This window comes from Calypte anna, chromosome 3 (assembly GCF_003957555.1).
Source record: "Calypte anna isolate BGI_N300 chromosome 3, bCalAnn1_v1.p, whole genome shotgun sequence".
In the NCBI taxonomy this organism is placed as follows: Eukaryota; Metazoa; Chordata; class Aves; order Apodiformes; family Trochilidae; genus Calypte; species Calypte anna.
Window position 1 is genome coordinate 49035825 of NC_044246.1, and position 21633 is coordinate 49057457.

General features: G+C 41.0%; 1 protein-coding gene across 4 annotated transcripts in view; it reads right to left on the reverse strand.

Annotated features, from left to right (window-relative positions):
* SPTBN1 (spectrin beta, non-erythrocytic 1) overlaps positions 1 to 21633 on the reverse strand; it is a 128935-nt gene that overhangs the window by 83841 nt on the left and 23461 nt on the right. For all 4 annotated transcript variants that reach the window (XM_030446678.1, XM_030446681.1, XM_030446679.1 and 1 more), the window contains one exon: positions 5105 to 5301. In XM_030446678.1, coding sequence (XP_030302538.1) covers positions 5105 to 5252 — 148 coding nt within the window. In that variant the 5' untranslated portion in view covers positions 5253 to 5301. The remainder of the gene's footprint in view (positions 1 to 5104; positions 5302 to 21633) is intronic.

Sequence of the window (21633 nt, forward strand, 5' to 3'; positions counted from 1 at the left end):
CAAAATGATACTACTGCTTTTAACTCCAGACTCCTACAGATTCTGGTAAGATACCACAGTTTTGAAACTACAGCTGAGAAAGCACTCCAAAAGAATAATTCAGAAGGTTAACCATTGGGTGAGGTTGACATTTGGAAAACTTTCTTCTGAAATAATTCCATCACCCTTTGTCTGAGCAAAATAAGATTTTTTTCAAAATAAACTCTTATGTGCTCACCTGCCTAAGTCTGCATTAAGTCTCTGGCTGCTAAACAAAAACATGGACTTAGAACCATCACTGCCATGCCATCTCATCACTGAGAAGATGCATCTGCAGTTTCATTGCTGTAAGGTTTTTATTTCTGTTTAATGTCAAACTAATCCTTCACACACCCTTCAAACCTGATTTACAAGCATCAACATACTGCTGCGTTCTCTTTCCTTAACCACTTACTGTTATTAGAATTAGCTCACTAATTTTCAAAGTCCCAGATAGCTCAGGTGCAAGGTATTCCTGAAATGTCCCGCAAGAGAGAATTTTCAGTATGCTTTTTCAAAGCCAGGAATAAATCAAAGGTTTCTTTTCTTAAGCTCTAAAACATTGTACTTTGTCCTTCATATTGACTTGAGACCTGAAACTTCATTCTGACTGTGCCGGTTATTTCTATTCCAGAGTGAAACAGTAGCAACTTTGCTCCAGAAAGATGCTAAAGCACAGGAACACACAGGTGCCCAATACTTGAAGGGTCGTACAAGCGGGATCTTTCTTTTTGGGTTTTTTGGGTGTTCTTCTGCTGACTTTTCACACAGAAGCAGAGGAGGGAACTGGCTTAAATATCAGGACCCAAAGGGCTAACTAGCCCCACGTATAGTACCCAACACTTTCACATTGAAAGTCTTCTCTCTTTTTTTATCCTTAAAAACATGTATTGCCCTATACTGAGAAGAAAAATATTTCTATCGTGTAACTTAAGTAACACTTTCTAAGATTTTACCCTTTTGCTTCTGGGATAATTTAAGTTACTGGCATGAATGACAAGCCTTGTTTCTCTGTGCGTGACAGTGACAATCAAGGAAAGCTGCAGGATTAACAGTCTCCTTACCTGTATTTCCCTGTAAGGCTCATGAACAATAACGTGCAGCACTAGCAAGTGTCCTGACCACTGCACAGTCACTCAGGTGGCCTGAATAAGGAACACACAGCTTTACCTGCCCTGTGGTAAGAAGATACACCTCTTTAATTTATAAACTTTGAAACTGTTTCTAATTCCTATGCCAGGCAGATGAGTTGCAGACTTTCTGGTCATGCAAGTGAACCCAGAGGACAAAAGGACAAATTACAAATGAGCAGAAAAGCGAGTAACTTTAACCAGGAATTTTTTAATACTGAATTAGCTAACTGAAGAAATGGAAAGTTTGAGGTGACAGTTCTCATACTACCTGAAAGCAGCATCTGAGACAGTGAGCATGGCAATTTGAATGTCACAGTCCCAGACTAAGTGTGACAAATTCTGCCAAACAGGTGAACTGTTTCTTAATGCTTTCACAAGAGCATGATGCACCAAGGTGCTACACAGCAAATCTTGTTAGCTAATGGCCCTTGAGAGACGAAATCCAACACCTGAGAACTTGTGAATGAAGAATTTTACGCAAACATGATATCCTTTTGGCTTTTACAGAGCAGATAAAATTACTTGGTCTTCCAGCAAGACCTTCCAAAGAACAGAGAACAAGGACAGGTGAAAGATGATTTCCTACAGTGGGATATCTTAATTTACAAAGTAGGGATCAGTTACCTTCTTCTCATATCAGTTGCAGAGTGTCTTAGTTCAACATGAGTGGCAACCAATCTGGTTGCATATCCCTTCAAATCTGGATTCTGATTGAAAGCTGACTTACCAGGTGATTTCTTTCTTTTTAAACTGAAACAATCCTTTGCATTCTGGTTTTCATGGTAATTAGACCACTTCAGTAATATTGGTTAGCTGCTGCTGAGCTGACAGTAGTGGTTTTCTACGATTATTATGTTATCTCTGCTTCTCCAATCCACTGTACGGTCTAATCATAGATTATTCTGACCACCATCTCGTGATTTGCTGATTAAGTACTTCAACATCATAATGGAACATGGGGTCATCACAATTCCTTCTAGAACAAAGTTTCACCCTCTGGCTATAGAACTCATTTCTCGCCTCTCCACTTTGCCTTTTTTCACCTTAAAGGAAGCTGTATTCAAATTACAGTAAACTAGAATCGATACAAGATGGAAGCATCACCAAAGAGGCATTTCACAACTTGTGTAAGTATGTGGACAGAAGATGCTTGCACCAACAGATTCCCACTGAGGAGGGAGCCATTCATCAGGTACTGTAAAACACCTACAGCTGCTCTACTTTTGAACGCATCAGCTTGCAGCTTCTAGACAGGCCATAGACAGGCCTGATTTGTTTTGAAACCTTTAGTATTAGGCCAAGGAGATAATGATACATGTGCATTTCATATACTGCAAAGCATTGATAGTCTTTTAATTTGTCTTGTCACTTCAGTAAAAGGCAGACATAATGAAAGAGCTGCACACCCACAAGCGATCTTAGGCTACAACTAATCTAGGGCCTGTGGAGAGAAAAACGCTGTTGTCAGAAGATGGACGGTCTCAGAGATGTGTGAAGATGCTCATATTTGCAAAGAGTTTGCCCTGCACATGCTGCACAACTCCTTCTGCTTCAGAGAGCAGTGAAATTCACCCAGGAGAAAGTGGTGGTGTGACAAACAGTCAAATTTATGAGTTTTAGAGCCTGGAAGAACCTCCTGATATCACCCAGGGTGGCTGTGCAAGCACTAACAGCCATAGGCATTCACCCAGTGATTATTGTGTCTAATCCTGTGACAAGCAGCTGAATCAGAACATACCTTTCCAGAGAGAGCCTGTCTCGATTTTAGGAGTGCAATGACAGAAATCATTGCTATCCTCGCTCCAGGCTGCAGCTGTTAAAAGCTGGGAAGTGCCCTTCTGGTGAGATGCAAGGGAAGATTACCCACCAGACAGCATATCCGAACATTTATGTTGAACGGTGCCAGGAGCAGTACCATGGCTCAGCCTTTGACTATAACCTTTGATTTGCAATACAAACCTCTCCTTGTTCCTCACTCTCTGCATCATGGTCAGACTTTCAAGAAGTGCTGTAGCAGTGCAATATGCTAAACCAACTTTTGGCAGCACACAGTACTCTCAACACTAATAGCAGAGAATTACAGATATGAAGTGTGTCAAACCAAAATAACTACGAGTAACACTCATGTATAAAAAAAGTCACACTCCAGGAAAGTGTTTAAATATGCCTCTGAATTGAAGCTTCATCAAAATTATTTGCTTTAACAACAGTATTTGTTTTAGGCTATCTAAATAATTCAAGTACTTTCCTTACATTACTTCTCCTTGAAATAAGAGTTTCATGTTTATTATTCATTACACAGGTGGGGAGCTCTGCTTGCCATAAAAGTAAGTGGAACAACCAAATGCAATAAAGCCTAGATCTGGAACCCAAATGTAACTAGTGAGCTTTGTACTAAAAGCACTTCCCTCCCAATAGCCTACAACCACCAGCATGGCAGAAGTAAAACACAGTTTCTTCCGGAACAAGATCAAACTCTATTAAAAAAACCAACAAAACAAAACAAAACCCAAACAAGTCAAGATCCTTCTTGTCTTGTACTGGTTTATACCCATCTGCCTACACAGGCACAAGCACCAGTGCTTCTGACCCCACTCAGCACAGCCCTGTTGCAGGTCAGGCATTTTACCCGTAATTTCAAATGCACACTGCTATGAGAACTGCTGCTAAAGTTTTCTAAAGATAGCAAAATCTAACACACAACCTTTCTGCGAGCAGTTCCATTAAGTAGATACAATTACTATCCTCAGTAGGAGTTACATGATCTGCTCTCTGCCCACCTCTGTGAACTGCTTTATCTCCCCGGTGCTCAGCTCCAAACCTGATCCTGCCCTGTGCCCAGCACTTCAAGGCATCCTGTACCCAATGTACTCCTGTGGCCAGCATCAAGAGGAGAAAGGGCACATCATGCTCCAGAGCCAGGCTCATCGGAATCACAAATGAAACAGAAGATACCTTCACCTCAGAACAGCTAGTTTAATAAACCCTCTCTGACACATTCTAAAGTGTTTGGTTTAAACCTGTCCTTGTAACTAACATTTCACTAACAGAGAGATCAGTGTATTTTGAGCTGTTTTCCATGCTTACAGTATGTCCCACGCTACCAAGGCATTTTGTTCAGAGGTCAGGAATGTGGGCATGCTACCGTAAGAGTCAGGAAATCATTTACAGAATGCATAAAAATTGCTTTGCAGGGCAATACCTCCAAGCTGAGAGGACATGACATAATCTCCTTGATGCATAAACAGATTTGGTTAATGTACAACCTTTAATATGCAATAATCAAATGCTTTTAAAAAAAAAACACATCACCCAATCAAATTCCATTTCTCTGCTGATTAGAGTGTAATTCAGCAGAAGACAGAATATATTTCAGAAGCTCTGATTCTTCAGAAAAATGTGTACTTTCATTATTATTTACTAAATGACAGCTACCTCCCTCTACCACATTCCCCCATTTCAGGACAGGTGAGATGTTTTGAACACCTCCAAATAAAGGTATTTTAAAGAATTCTAGATCCAAATCTGGAAACCAACATCACTGTCAATCAAAGAAACTAAATCAGAAGAATTCAAATATACAGTAAAAATTATTCACACTTGGTAAGACTGACAAGGTGAGAGTCAGTACAATTTCTAATTTGAAAAAAAAAAAGATATATGGATTAATATCTGCTCTCCTGTGCTTACAGCAAAGAAGTCTTCATAGCAAATGAAGAGCTAAGTGTTTGCCAAACATCAGATATGAGCACATCCTGCAAAGCAACATGAGACCATCATGTCTCACTAATGTCAATGGATAATGCAACCTCAAAAATTGTTAGGTCCAACTGCACTTGACCACAGGAAAGCTTCATCCCTAGTTTACCAACACAGTATGAGCACCAAAGACAGTATCCTGTGCTATCACATACAAACATCAGCAGAGGTTTACCCATGAAGTGAGCACTTACCAGCTAGAGCCTTGATGCGGGATCGCTCAAACAGTCGAGCAGAACTATTTTCATTGTCCCAGTCATCGACATCCCAGCGGTTGTTGACATCACTGTACTGCTGTTGGATTTCAATATTGTCATAATCTGTCGCTACTGTTGTCGTCATCTTGAGTCTTCTTAACCTATTCTCACCATCAGATTCTTCTTAAAAACCTCTGTAAAAGAAAAATACACAATTATGATTTAGACAATCCACATGTATTGGAAGAAAGTAGTAAAAGTTAAGCTTAAGATTTCTGGTTTCAAAAATCAATTACTTTTATTCAAAGGCTGTGCACAAGCTCAAGGACAGGTTAGCCACCAACCAGTCCATAAGAAAGCAACTAATGCTCCGAGTCTTCTTAAAACATGAAGTACTTCACAAAAACAACACTTCAAGTCAGTAGCTTTGCTGCATACACATACGCAGAATTGTCACATCCAACTCGGCACAAAGTGGAACGTCTATGAAAAGGTGTCGCGAGATACTTTCACAACTATTATTCTTAAAAGCAACCTGACGGCTTTATAAATCTGTGAATGTTGACTTAAGCATATGGAGCCATGGATAACTGAGCTAAGAAAAACCTGAAGCGCAAAGAAGACCTCAACACCTCCACAAAGTGGTGCAAATTCTGATGAAAAAAATGCAAATGCTTAAAAAGTCATATAAGCATTTGACCAGCAGAAGCCTTTTAACATACATCTGAAGAAACATTTCTTTCTTCACATGCAAATTCTGACTTGTGACGGGTCCTGGGAATTTATTTATGTACTAATCCAGATAAAAACAACTAACTGATGCATTGCTTTGAACTCTCCCTAGCAACAAAATGGTAGCCCACCAACGCAACTTTTCACATGAGGTTCTCCTCTTTCAGGCAGTCGGGTACTGTTAGCATATTCATACCACTTTCTAATCGGAATTTGCATGTACTTATCAGCACTAAATATAAAAGAGCCTAACACCTCCTCTGGGGGAAGTAGAGGGAGGTTATAAATGGCTGCTAAACTTGAGGCTGAGAACCCTGCGTTGGCCTGGAAGCATCGGTCCAAAGCTCTCTCCATCCCTAGGGGTGAAGTAGCAGCTGAGTTGCATCCACCATAACCAAATCCCTCCAAAGTCAGTGCTAAGAGGGATCCAAGAGCAAACACACAACTCACCTTTATAAAAACGTAACAGCTACAATAAATGCAGTTAAACATTTGGGGAAGGGGGCATGACTACATTTTAACAGAAACTGTCACGTTACAGGAAAACCTAAGACAGTATCCGAGAAAAAGCTCTCAATTTTGTAGAGCCACCTGTTACCAGCTGGCGAAGAGGGGACAAGCCCAGGGCCACCGGTGGCCCTGGCAGGCCATTTGGTGCCACCTACTGACGCAGGGGAGTAGAGCACGGCACAGGATTTCCCAACATCCTCGTCCTGACACATCCCTGCAGGAGGGAGAAGGGACGGCTCTGACAGGCCCACCTTCAGCCCAAAAAACTGTACATATCCTGCAGCTGACATAAATCCAGCTCACAGGGGAAAAGCAACATATTTACTATCACTGCTCATACACAAAAGAGGTACTGATTTTTCTGACAGTGTTAGGATAAAAAGGCCAGGTTGATTTTCTCCCTTTTCCCCACCACAGACAAGAAGGTTCCTCATATATTTTCTTGCAAAATAATCCTTTAATTTTGCACAGAAATGGGAAATGAGCCATGCTCGAGGCTGTTACATAAAAAGCTGTTGCTGAATCCTGTTTGTGAGCGATTCAATCTTCACAAAAGGTGGGAAGAGAATTGCTTTAGTTACAGTAAGCTGCCAACAGAACGAAAGAGTATGAAAAAATTTGCTCTGGAAAAGGTCTTTAAAATTATATTCCTTCACTGCCCACGCCCAGGCTGACATTTTCCATCAGAGAGCTCTGGGGATGGATGGGTCTTTCCTCAGCCAGATGGATTCTGCAGCCATGAACAAACAAAAGGATGAAGCAAAGATGGGGAGGGAAAGGATTAAGTCCTACCCAAAACATTTCTGTACAGCATTCACAGCCTGATCCTCATCAAATACCAAGCCTGGACAAAAGCCTCTCATTGATTCCTGTATGCAGGCATAAATCAGGGTTAATTCCAATTAAATCCACGGAGTAACCCTGGTATAAACAACAAGTGGAATCTGACTGTTCTAAAGCATCAGTTTCAATCTTTTCAGTTTTATTTATTCATCACTGCCCAATGGAGAGGAGGAAATATGCCACTGGAAAAGCAGTAGCTCAAACTATAAAAATAAAAGCAGTGACCCTAAAACCAGGATCCACTGACATGCTAAATCAGTATAGATGCTACAAGCCATCAGATTTAATTTATCCCTGCATCATCTGTCTTTAGATGTATACCTAACGGGATCCTGAATAAATTTAACTATAGATCATGCTTTACCATTTCTCTTACCCTCCCTGAGCATCACACAAGCAAAACCTATCCCAGATAAAGCTAAATTGAGCATGAAATGGGCCTGTTATCCCATTCCACACCTATAGGGCTAGAAAACTTGCATCCTTGTTCTGATTCTGTAAAGAAACTGAAAATAAAAGCAGTGTCTCTGTCAGTGCCTGATATCAAGGTCTTTTTTCTGGGATGTGGCTCAGCAACACAGGGACAGCAGAGAGGTAGCAGCCACACACTGCAGTGATAAAAATAAGTACCTTGCAGCAAAGCACTTCTGTGGTAAGATGAGGATAACATAATTCAAACCAAACCAAAAAAAGCTGCTATGCCTTCTTCCAAAGAAAGACCCAGCTACATAATGTGCAACCAACGCCTTCAGCCTGTGCTGAAAACCAAATTTTCTTAACACTCTCGTCCTGCACAACCCCCTGGTGCCTCCAGGAGCAGGAAGGGAAGCTAAATCCAAACTCCAGCAGAACTCTCCAAGCTTCTTACTGCAGAAATGGAGATCTTGCAGGTGGGCTGGGCTCTAATAGCAGACCTTGTTTCTAAGACACTGGTGTCCTTATTTGACCAGCAGAAAGACCAACACTGTCTGCAAGTTTCCAGACAGTAATGGGGAAAAATGTCTGAGAAATTTGCTGGAGCTCTTAATGTAGCTGAATGACTTCAAGTGCTATCTGTCATCCATTAAATTAACCCTGCACTTGAAAGACAAACTGAAAAAAACTCTCTGTATGTCTGTAACATACACATATATGTAACACACACATATTTTGATGTTTATTTTAAGCCCAACATGTTACTTGCACTAACTCCTCATCAATATATAATTGTATTTGGTCAGACCTCCCCTTCCTGATGACCTCAACAAGTACTTTGTGAGTGCAGGTTTGTTTTAATGACTCTAGTCAGCACAAAGCAGGAGCCCGCTGCATTGTGCACCATTAGCTTACTGCAGCACTCCACTCATGCGCAAACTTAACACCCTCGCAAGAAATCTCTATAGAATATGAAGCAGCAGCAGAAAGCACGGGGACAGAAGAAAGCCTGTGGTCCACCAGGTACAACCTTTGTAATTTAAACATCCTGTCCTGGCTTTAAGCTGAAATGCCAATCTAACAAAGGAACAATGTTTTCTGTGGGGAGCCAAAAGTAACATGAATTTCAGCTATCGACGTCCTGAGCAGTATTAATAGAAGACAAACACATTTACAGAATATGACAGACACGAGCCTGCTGATAACATTTTAGAAACTGCAGGTGTCAACTGCACTACCACTCACAACTGGACTCTAAGTGGACTCTGTATAGGGTTCAAAACCAGAGAAAACAGTCATTGGGATTGCTCAGCTAGCCCACATCCTCCTAAACCTACAGGCCACTGCTCTGCACCTGGGCCTCAGAGACAGCAGCAGGCAATTAAGAGGGATAAGCAAGCACTCGTGTGAGCTCATAAAACAGCCTGTAATCGCTACAGTCCCCAAAATACACAACACAGACCTACCACAATGGCCAAAGACAAGTTTTATATATTTAAAAACTTCTATCCCCATTGATACAACACGATTATCACTTTCTGCAGTTGATACAATAGTAGAGGATCTCATGAGACTAAAGAGATCAAACCACTTCATTTCAAAGAATTCTTTAAAATATATTGCATAATTTGAGGGCAGAAAGGTTGGCATTCTCTTCAAAAAGAAGAAATGGCTTGAAAAGACAATCAGCTACCAGGAAGAGCATTTTCTCAGACAGTTTTCAAAGGCAATATCCAGGGGTCAGGCCTTTTGTATTTACTTTCATAAATAAACCAGATTCTGCTCTGTTTGTTTCTTAGATAATAGAAAATAAACAGTTTGATTCAGACCATCTGAAGAATGAATTCATTTAAAAAAAATTCATTGGCTACTTTTAAATGCAATTATCATTAAACATGCCAAGACTATAATCACTAAAATTCTGCCATAACCACACATCTGGAACTACTTCCTAATAGTTACATTTATCCTTAAAATAAACATTATTTTTTCAAGAGTTACTATTCTTCCGTGAAACATTCTAAGCTGTAGTTAGTTTCATGTTACTCTTACTAAGGATTGTAAGAGGTTTCTATAGTGTTATGATTGAAGAAACTGTATTCTGAACAACAATCCCCAAATGCTCTCATTGGTTATGTAAATAGACTCTTTCCTGGCTAATTCAGTCCAACATATCACAGTTTTTCTGACAGTTAAGGTAAATTGTTTATGACTGAACGGCTGAGAGGACTGAAAATGGGATACAGACTTTCACCTATAGGTTCAGAGACAAGCATGAGCACAACCACTGCAACAGAACTGTCTCTCACCATGTCCTACATATCAGATATGTACATCAGAGAAACTAGAATTACAAATCACCTGCTTGCCACAACCAAGGCTGGATAAGCAGAGAAAACAATTAAATTACTCTTTTTGCAGGACTTCTACCTCCGGATGCTTTCACTCCCAGTCTGTACTGCTTTTCTCCTACTGATGACCTGGACCAATGCAATTAGTCCAGCTCTTTAGCAACAAATTCACTTTAGAGTAATTATTATTAATAAAAGAAGGAAAATCTTGTTAAGATGTAACCGAACTTTGCCTTTATTCTGACCACTACTCAGCTCCCTCCTAACAGCAGCACAACAGGCTTTTATTATTTTTTTAAAATCACATTTAAAACCCCTAATTAAGCTGGAGAATGGAAATTCTTCTGAGCTCCCAGCATCCAGACACATCCTGGCTCCCCATCAGGGTGAAATTCTCACCTTGGCTTCCACAGAAAGGGAACTGACCTAACAGCAGGTCAATAGGTCAACATCTTTGGAAAAGCAAAAGATTGCATGTAAAATCACATCATATTCAAACACTCCCTCAAGCCAAATTCTGCAAGTATTTTCAGAAAATATTAATTACAAACTCACAGCTCTACAGAACAGCCGAATTGAAAAAGCAAAGTAAAGCTTGGAAAGACTGGAAAATTAATGTCTCAGTAGCACCCACTTCTTAACCTGAAGTTAAGGAGCTGTTTCCAACCTGAGACCAGTGCTTCGTGTGGTGTCAACTGCAACATGGTCTGCAGAGAAAGCAGGTCCCCTTGTCCTGCAGGGCAGTGTGGGCAACACAATTGCTTACATTTTGGCTTGTTGTTTCAGCTGCTAAACTAACCACACAATAATAAAAGTACTAATACAGAAAGGCCTTAACTTCCTTGACCTCCAATATCCTCTCCTCCCTTGCAGGGGCTGGCTCCTAATACCACCTCTACTTCAACAAACAGAATCATACTCTTCCTGCATTTTCCAACCAACCCAAGAGTGCTCCACGTGTTTTGTCTCTTCCTTCTTGCTGTCTGCATCACCCCACTTTCTGGTTCTGTCTCCTCTGGCTGTCCAGGCTCCAGGATTTGAAGGGTGATAGCTGAAAGCACCCTGAGAGGCCACAGGAAAGAGGCAGACAGGCTATGCCATCAGGGACTGAAGTGCCACAATCAGCGTGTAGGGCACAGATGCTTCAAGAATGCACAAACAAAGCAAGGCTGAAGCCTTTTTATACCCAATACAGGCTGGAAAAATGTGCAAAGGTCATTAAAATCATGCAGCCTCTCCTCCACCAGTGAGGTCTACTCTCCCCGTCCTGGGTAATCCATCATTTGAAAGCCAGCAACCAAGGAGTTAAGACTGGTTTACAGGCTCTTATTTTCCTTCTGAGGTCCCCAGGACATCATGGTCTAGCTGGGAGACTGGTACATATTACACAAGCATTGAAACAACTTCAAAAAGTGTTTGCAGTGTTCACTGTAAACAAAAATACATCCCACTGTGCTGGAAACCTGCGTGTTTTCAGCAGGGGTGACTGTTACACACCCACAACCAGTGTAAAGACTCAAACTGGTTCAGCAGATGCAGTGCTTACAACTAAGCAACCTGTGTCCCAGCTGAGAGCAGAGAGGAACTAATAATGACTGCAAAGAAGTTAATTAGCAAACCTGAACCAAATCTCTATTTCAAGTTTTTCCATCTAGTAAGGAGCATTAAAACCTTCTAGTCTATTTTCTCTACATTAAGGCTACAAATTTAAGCATTAAAGCTTAAATTATAATGTGCCATCACTGTTTGAAGAAGGGGTGATGGGAGAGGCTACATACTGGTTTTGTCCAAGATCAGATGTGTAACAGGAGTTTTAGGGTGAGACTCTCCAGGTTCCTACATTTCCTTGTGGAGCATTCCAGATTAAGTATTGCTCCTGAACCATCGCCTAGAGAAGCCCATGCCCCTCCATCAACTATATACAAACCATGAAAAGAATAAAACAGGAAAAAAAAAAACCCGGGATATTTTACGTATAAAGTTGGATTTTTTTTAAAGGAAGTTAATAAAGAAGAGTACAATCGAGCAGAACAGAACATTACCCACACATAACACTTATGGGTGGAGTAAGAAGCAAATCCCTTGTGGGACTGCCCTTCCTTTTCCCCCTCATCACTTGAAGAATGTAAAACACATTTTGTCAAGCTGCTAAGAGAAGAAGGTGGGGAACGCTCTGGTAATCAGCCCTCAGCATATTTTTAGTGATGGATATTCTTCCATCTCTGCTGAAAGGGAAAGTCCTTGGGGATCCAGAGACTGGAGGAAGGCACAGTCTGCACTGAGTTACACATAGAGGCACATTAACACACAGGGATTGTGTTAATAAAGCTCCACACACTGTGAATGCTAGTCCCAGGCTTAAAGTATCCGCCTCTTTACTCTGTTTTCAAGCACAATACAGAGTACTCAACCTCCTTCCTCATGTATTTATGGTTCTCCCTCAGTGATCACTGCTGGGCAAGGCTTACACAAACTGAGTCAGGGCTAAAGGCGTATTAATATTTTTGTAAGAGTAAAGTTCAGTTCAAGAAAGAGCACATTACAAGCTAATCCATGGCAGCTCCAGTGAGGTCCACAGATTAAATACAGCTTCACTCAATCTCATAAATCACCTTCATACCCAGTGTGGCCAAAAACTCAGCATGAAAAAACACCTTGTCTTGTGAAACATCAACCGGGCATTTTCTAAAACCTGTCATCCTATTTTCTGCTTCTAATTAAGTCAATAAGAAATCCCCACAGACTTCAATTTATGCACTCTTACACAAGTACTTTTAAAAACCACTTTCATCATCTTCATAGAGTCTTTCCTAAGCTAAATGACTTAGGAGGCAGACTGTTGAATTACCAGGGTATCTGGGAGTGTCCTGCTATGCAAATGGCTTAGCTGGAAACAACCAGGGGGGACCAGCTCAACAGCTCTGCTCTACACTTTCTCTCCCCACCTCCATTTCTGCATCTATCATTTGTTAACTTCTGTGTCCCAGTTAACAGATCTCCCACCTGTTTTCAAAAAAAGCTGCATTTCTGCGTAGGGTAACCCACCCTGAAAGTGCCTTTTACAAAGCATTGGCTTAGTGAAAATGCTTCCAAGAAGTAAGATTCAAGTTCATGAGTTTTAAATAAATCTGCTGTTTGAATCTGTTATTCAAACTTTGCAGACCTACTCTAGTGCTTGACTGTCCACAGGCAAATGCTGCTGGTCTCTTTGAAACTGAAACGTGAAAAATGAGCAGCAAAATCAGGGCCTATGTTCCAAACAGTGACTGGAATAGCACCCTGAATGCTGTTAGGGTTTTACAGGACAAGTAATACATGTTTGTGCACCTGTGCACACTGATCTGTGGGGTCATCTGAAACGAACAGATGGCATGCCAATACTTTTTCTGAAGAATATGATTGTCAGCAGGCCAAGAGCCCTTCAACTTTTATAGCCCATATACTTATTTTACTATAAAACATTTGCGGATAAATTTTTGACCACTGAGTTGCCTGAACGTTTCAATTAAAAATTGTAATACCAAAAACCTGCTGATAGTGGTAAGTTAAGAAAAAGTTATTAAAAATATTAATAGGCTGGGTTAATAATATGCCCACTATATCTAGCATAAAAGGTCCCTATCAAGCCAAATGCAATCAACAAGAGGAAATCAACTGGAGATGAAATAAAACAGGCTCCAGGTCAGCTCAGTCCCTTCTGGAATTACTGGAAGGACCTTTCTTATGCAGGATCCCACTACCAAGATAACATTTATTCTGATACACACTTCAGCTTTAGCACAATTCAAACACTTCTCAGTTAAAACAGAAGAGACAAATACGTAAGTATATGGCTGTCCCTGTACTTATGAATGGGCACCTCTCCCAGCAGACATTTACATGGATGTGCAACCTTGATTCGAAGGAGCGCTTAGATTTCAAACAACCTTCTCATTTTGTTAAAAGCCTCTGCATTTTACCCTTCTCAATCCTGATCATGGGGCAAGGCAAAGGTGCTCTTTCCAAATACCTCTAAAGAATCCTGTACTCCCAGATGAATGTGATGGGTCTTTAAGCTGGTGGACAACCCCTGGGACATCTTACCTTATGGTCTGGCAGGAAGGGAAGTTGAAGTATTTCAGTAGTTATCAACAGGCTTCCAAAGGAACTACCAAAAAAAATTCCTTCCAGAGTCACTGAGAATTTAAAGGACAATATTTAGTATTATCATGTTCTAGAAGCTATCTGTGGGTTGACCTTCACCAAAAGAATGTGAAAATATAGGGCAAATGCCTACAGTGGTATTTACCTTTTTCCTCAGTGGAACGAAACAAAAAGTCTGTTTTAAGTGGTTTTCAAGTGCTCATGCAGAGCAGAGTTGCAATGAAAACCAGTTGCCCTCGGAAAGGAGTTTCCCGTTTTCTGGTCTTTATTCTCTCATGACCCAGCTTACAAGAAACAGAGCTCAGAGCTGTGGAAACCAACTGTGTGTCAGTAAAGGACTGAAAACTGAGACGCTCCTGCTGCACAAAGTCTGTCAGACATTTGGTTCTTCTTTAGAGGAACATATCACTGTCTGTGCTTGGAGGACAGCAGAAAATCCTTAACACCTCAACTCTAGCCACAACCCTAACTTGGCAGGAAGTCTCAGACAACCTGAATGCCCTTGGTGACATCCCTGTTTATTTTGATAGTGCTCCAACCAGCACTCCAGCAAACTGGCAGTGCCAGGTGGTGCCCAGCTCATCACAGGCCAATGACAGCCATCACATAAACAACACTGGCCAAAGTGTCTGGCTAACCTAACACAAAATATTCCTTTGGAAAAAAAACGTAAAACTCAGAAGTCATTTCATCATTCAGTAAATACTGTGATTGCCTACATGTGACCATTAAATTTATAGTTGTATGTTTATTAATTCAAATGGAGAGAGCTTCATCCAAGTTTCTGGGGACAGGAAAGGGATTAGAGATGCTGTGCTACTTGTCTTCTTCATTCATAAAGCCAAACTCCCGAGGTTTCTGCCTTACTTCTTGCTCCTGCTGAGCAGGTCTTAAACAGAAGTGGCCAGAATGACATTTACAATGACAGAACATTTGTAACAAGAGGACAACTGAGCCTGCAATAGCTAATTCAAAGCTGGCTATGGTGAATTGACACACTTAAATCTGCAAGCATATCCCTCCTCCTGCTGTCTCTCTCCGGGAACCTGAGATGTGATAGCTCTAACCTCCTTATAGAAGGAGGGTTGCCAATTAGTCAGGCCTAAGGATTCAGCCAGCCAACTGCTGTCTCCTTGCACTTCTGTTTTCCCTCTCCATTTCCACACCCCACCCTTCCTAGCCATGTTATTAAATACATCTTCCAACTTCTTTGACTGTCAATAAACATTCATAGTTTTGTTTGTGACTGGAACCACTGGAGGTCAGAAGCAAGAACCACAGACACAACCTGTTTAGAGGATACAAAATGCTATTTTCCAGCACTGCTGCCCAGCTGCTGGAACATTATAAAATGCTAACAGGGCAGAATACAAAAGGGGTGCAGCAGAGAATTAGTTTTTTACCAAATCAACACCTCAAGCACTGAGAGGTATTTGATCCATTTGAACAAAATGAGAATGTTAACAGAGAAAGAAAGAAAGAAGTCTATAGGACTTGGCTACCATGGTCTAGAAGAGCTGGGTGTACATCCAGGCTCACTTGCCAGGGAGAAACAGGGCAACATGCACATCCCAGCCCAAGCAACATACATTCAACCTCTAGATGAGTAGGAGTGAACCAGGGCCTCTGGCCAAGCTCTGCAACACTTTCCCTCCCCTGGATCCCCGGGAGCTCACGGTTTCCTTCCCACAGGGAGGAGGACCCAACGCCCACAAGGGTCATGACACAGTGCTAAGCCGAGGCACAGCCAGAACAAGACACAGTCGTGGGAGGCTGAGCATGCTCATGGCTTGGAAATCTAGGTGTGCCTAGGAGGGAGAGGACACAAAACTCTGGAGTAATCTCAAGCGATACTGCTTCATCACCAGACAATCCTCTTCTACATCGGAGCTTGTTTTAGGGCAGAGAAAAGGCTCCATCACTCTAAACCAAGGAGAACATCAAGGAAGAGACTGTGCACAGGCCACCTCCTCCCTCCTCTGAGGTGCTGGTTGGAGGCAGTTGCCTTATGACAGCTCCCAGGGCAGGAAGAGTAAGACCGAGCTGTTTTGGCTCTGCCTCCAAAGTGCAGAGCAGCAGTGGGAAACCGCACCCAGGGAGACGCCTGGGGAGAAAAGGATGTTTTGTTGTGTAGGCTTTTGTTCTGGGCTTTATTAGTGATATTTTACAGCCAGGCAGGCAGAGCATGGAAGCAATTTAAAGGGCCAGCTTGGAAGAAATAACCTGCTACACAGTCAGCAGGTTATGAATTAGCAAACAAACAACAAAAAACAGATTCTGGGGGTGGGAATGGGTTAAGATTTGCTGACATCCTTCATAATGTAACAGCAGGCAACATAGCTGAGCTAATAGCTGGTTCCAGCAGCACACTAAGCTCCAGCACCAACCTACCAAGGAGCAACCGCAGGTTCAAGAAGCGACTTAGACAGCAATAGTTACTTTATGGCAATGCCAAGATAAATTCTACCTGTTTTCATACTGCCACTAGGCTTTCAAGACCTCTCTGATCATCCTAGTTCTGCTTTAACCAGAGATGCATTTTCAGCTCTGTGAGCTCTGGCCAAAGAACTGGAATGGTAAGGAATAATTTTCTGGACAGTGTTGCAGTTCCAGAGAAGTCTTATCAAAAAAAAGCTTCAAAATGAGCATTTCCTTCAGATGTTGAAACCCAAGTCACAGCTAAGATCATGCAAAGCTTTGCCTCTCACAGGACAAAGTTATTGCATCACTGAAGGATATTATAGGTACTATATGGATTCTAGATATTTTATAATGGAAACAAAAACAGAATTACTAGTAGAATGGGATAACTTTTGCTTTGGTAAGACTATGTGAAGACAGCAGTTAATTCTCGGTTAGGGATAACCAGCATTTCTTTGAATTCAGAACTCACTGGAAAGCAAGCTGAGAAACAGAGCAAAGCAGTAGTATTGCATTTCTCTTCCAGTCGACGTATTTTCCTCCTCTTTACAAAGAGCCTACATTTTTTTTACACCAAGATCCTGGAATGACAGGTGCCCCCAGCGAGGCCTTGGATGAAGAGGGAGCATGCTGACAACATGCCTGTCTGCTCCAGCAGCATCACTTTACCACTGGTTTAACTCCTGCAGATGATGACACGTACACATAAAGCCCAGGAAGCACTTGAGCACAGGGCTCCAACTCGAACTTCCATGGTCACTTCTCCCTCAAGAGACAAGGTGCACATTTTTGTCTGTGCAAAACCAGAAACATGGCTGACAGCTATTTGAAAAATGATCCTTACCCAGTAAAAGAGGAAAATTTCAGTAGTAGTATGAGTAAAGCACCAAATCAGACAGTGTTCAGCATAATTCTACCAGAAATCTACAAGATTTCTCGTTCAAGTAAGCAAGCACAGCTTGAGCCACTGGTTCCAAATGAGGAGGAAATGTATCTCATCCTCCCCAAACAAAACACACATCATCTGCTCATTAGTCTCTTGGCAGAAGAATTAAGAGCAGCATGTCCAAATTGGTCTCCTCACTTCTAAACTAACCTGTAGTGGATTGGTGGGCACTAACCAGAGAAAGAAGACAGGTAAAACCAAGCATACTCCCTGCATTTGCCCACATGGAAGTTTTAAATGGACACCAGCTGTTAATTCCTTTCTACATTCTTCACATTTTTTTGGCCAACTCCCCACAAGACTAACAGAAACCTTTCCCCTCAAACTTTCATCTGATGCATAGATAAAATAGTCAGGCCTTTTCAGGCAAGAAACAGAAATGTATATCATTATTGTCCTAATCTAAATGCATGCCTGTAGGTCTTCAGTGCACCCCTGCCCTTTGAAATGGGTTAAAGATCCTTAATGCCATCTAAATTAAGTCAATGTGTTATTCAGGGCATTTGTGACCAAATAATTCGAGATGCATCCTGGAAGGAAAAAGCATGAAGGCCAGAATTTGAAACCCTGGGAAATAAGATGATGGATGTGGAGCAAAAGCCCAGAAAAGCTACATCTTAAATAACCTAGGTCATTATCTTGGTTCTTTGATGTTCATCTATGGTTACATCAGGGGGGAGAGGGAGGGGGGAGCTGGTAGGTATTTCAGTGCACATCCTTATATGCTGCTTCATGCAAGATGGGAGATGTCTTTTTTAAAAATGATAGTGATGATGTTCCAGCTTTCTCATGGCAGCTTGCTAATACTTAAAGAGCTGTCTTGTATGCTTCTACATTTTCCATGGAAAGAGCTGGCACTCCTGCAATTACCTAAGTTGCCTCAGCTGCTTTAAAAGGATTACCACAACATTTTTCCACAAAACTTCATGGCAGTACTGACATTTATGATCAGCATGAGGAAAGCCTAGCAGATAACTGCAGTAGTGTGACACAAGATCAAACCATCAAAGTTTTACTTTAAACATCTCTTCAATCTCAGAAACTATGTGAAGTACCTACCAAAAGAAAATGTTTCATTACAAGAACAGTCAGACATAGGAATAATCTCCACAAAAAAGTGGAAGATTGCCCAACACTGGACAATGTCTCAGGTTGACAGGGTGCTGGGCCACCTCATCCTACCTAGAAAGGTTGGACCAGGTGATCCTTGAGGTCCTTTCTAACCTGGAAGTTTATGATTTTATTTCATTTTTTTCAGGCTTTGGGGCAAGAAGAAGGGTTCCCCAGCACCCTTTGTTCCCTGCAGCCACACGTTTACCCCCAAAAAAGTGTCCAGAGCACCAGGTACTTTCCTTAGACATGTGTTATTATTCACAGCTCTAAATAAAACAGGCAAATAAACAAAACAGTGACATTTAGCTCTTCCAAAAGATCTAACTATTGTTATTGGCTCTTCATTATAAACAGTTTCTGGCAACATGTAAATACAGCTTCATTTGCATACAGCAACTTTGGTAGCTTTGTAGATGCAGGGAATGGAAACAGCTTTGAAACCACAGAAAAAAAAAACCCAAACAATAATTTTGTCCAAGAGCTTCATCTCTTTATATTGACCTCACAAGCAAACAGCACTATTGTACAAAGTATTTTCATACTAAGGTCTCAAACCCCATCTTCTGAAGTACTCACCAAAAAAAAAAAAAAAAAAAAACAAAAAAACCCCCAAAACAAACCACAAACAAATACACTGTATTTCTTCTGCAATTACTCAGTCTCAACTGGTTACCAGGTGCAAAGCCCACAAAGTCACAACATGCAGAAGCAGAAGAAAAGCCCACATAAAGCTATGATATGTAAAATATCTGATTATTATTTCATTCTGATTTGATTTTTTTGTCTGGGAAATAGATCCTCAGTTGGCATGTACCCAACCCAACAGCTGCATTGCTTTTCTACTTCCACAAACACTCTAAAAGTTAGCCAAAACCCTGTTTGTCCTGGCAGAAACCCAAGTTTTTATTATTATGTACTATTAGTTCACAGTGAGAAATGTGCACTACAGGAAAAAAAAACATCCAGAGAAGCTATATAATTGGGTACAGATGCTCAAGACTGATGAAGGTCTATCCACTGGACAGTATCCCACATATTGTTTCTATCACCTGTTTGCTCTCTGAGTTTTTAATAAGATAACTATGCATACCATCCTGGAGAATATTCTAGAATTCCTCCTTCAAAAACCAATAACTTTTGATCTCCACTTGTCTCATCTCAATAACAATCTCTCCTCATAATTCCATAAATGCCACTTGATATTCATTTCATATTTAAATAAGATCCTGGCTGTTGTTTTCATTATCTGGCAACTTTCAAATGCAATCAGAGCATTTCATCATTTCATTCTTTTTTTCATGTCCCAAAAACGAAACCTTACCCATGCCAAATCCCCAGCATTTAGAATTCATGATAAAATATCTCATCATCCCAAAGACACTGTTCAAAAGATCTAATAATTTTCACCATTTTTTTTTTTCCTATTTGGCAAACAACATCTGCTCAAGTCTTTGGGAACTGCTGCTTCTCCATTATTATTCAGATGCCCAAACCTCTCAGAGACCAATGCTCAGGTTAAGCTGACTACAAAAGTGACCCAGTCCCAGCCAGATTTCTGAACCTTGGCTTATTAAACTTTATTCTGCAAAATATCTGAAATGTGCAAAATTGTGCAGCTGACAGCAAATACTATGAAAGTAAAAACTTAAGAAAATCACTAGTATTTTCCCTAACTGATTTGTAATGGGTTTGCCATTTCAATTTACATCAGGAGTGCTTTTTTTTCCACTAGCATAAAATGGCAAAACAAGGTACGTTTGGCTTAGTTGTTTTTCCGAGAATTTACAAAAGGGACAAATCACTGGAAAAGGTTGCATTTCTGCAAACCAATGCATGTGACAGCTGACATTTCTGCTCCAGAACCATCAGGAAAGAAGCATCCAGGCTCCCTTCCCTCCCTGGATGCATAACCTGACATTTGCCTTCACCTTTTCTACAGGCGCTGATAAACTCTTCCTGAAAAATGATTTAATCCTTTCCAATGATGTGGGGCTTACACAACGCAGACTGTATGAAGGTCACGACCTCATTACAGATTTAGACACTCAGTTCCCATCTGAAAAAAAGTAGACCTAGTAAATTTGTAGGGTTAGAAAAGGTCTACGGAAATTAAGTTTTTCCTAGAGCCCTGAAACAAAACTGTCAGTCATAACTGTACTTTTGGCTAAAAAAAATAATAATAATTAAAAAAAATAATTAAAATCCTTATAGAAGTGTAAACTATAGGGCATCTCCCTGTTCACCAGCATGCTGGCATGACAGATGCCTGGATGCCATGTACAATCACCCTGTCTCTACACTAACCACAGGCAAAGAGACAGTGAAGACAGAAGGCTGGCGTCCAGCTTCCCTTCCCAGCCCAAGGAATTTAGGTGGTAAAAAGAGATGTGAAGATTTGAAACACAGGCAAGTTCCACTTGACATCACAAAATGTTCTTCCATAGATGGGAGAAAACTGGTTGCTGTGTCAGAAAATTACAACCCATTCTTTCCATTTTCCTTATGAATAAACAAAGTGAGGAAACACACTACATACTGACTCCACTTCTTGAGTAGTTTTTGAGCTGCCTTCCACTGTTTCCAGCAGATGGACTGATGGCCTGAAACCTTCAGCCAGTTGAATTTTGTTTCTTCCAAGAGTGTAAAAGATGACTGATATTTTGTTGCTTTACTACAGGGCCTGGAAACTGTCCTGTTTCCCTCAGTATCTGGAGAGAAGGCCCAAATTTGCTCTACATTCCAACTTGAAGTGCAAAAGCAGAATTTATTGATTTATCAAGGAGATGGGGGTTGTTTGTTTGGTGTAGGTTTGCTTTTATCAGCAGATCTGAACCTGACCAACTGCCTCTAGGGACAAAAGTGCTGCTGTCTGGTAGTATTCAGCTTCACTAAAGCTCTGGTTTCTTAATTCATGCTTCCCAAATTCAGTGATTGCTATGGAAAGCCTTCACCTTTTCCCTGAATTTCAAAAGACCTTAGTGCCCTCTGTTGTCATGGGTTTTGGAAATACAGGAAGCAAGAAGGAAACTGAAATCCTTCACTTGCTATCGACA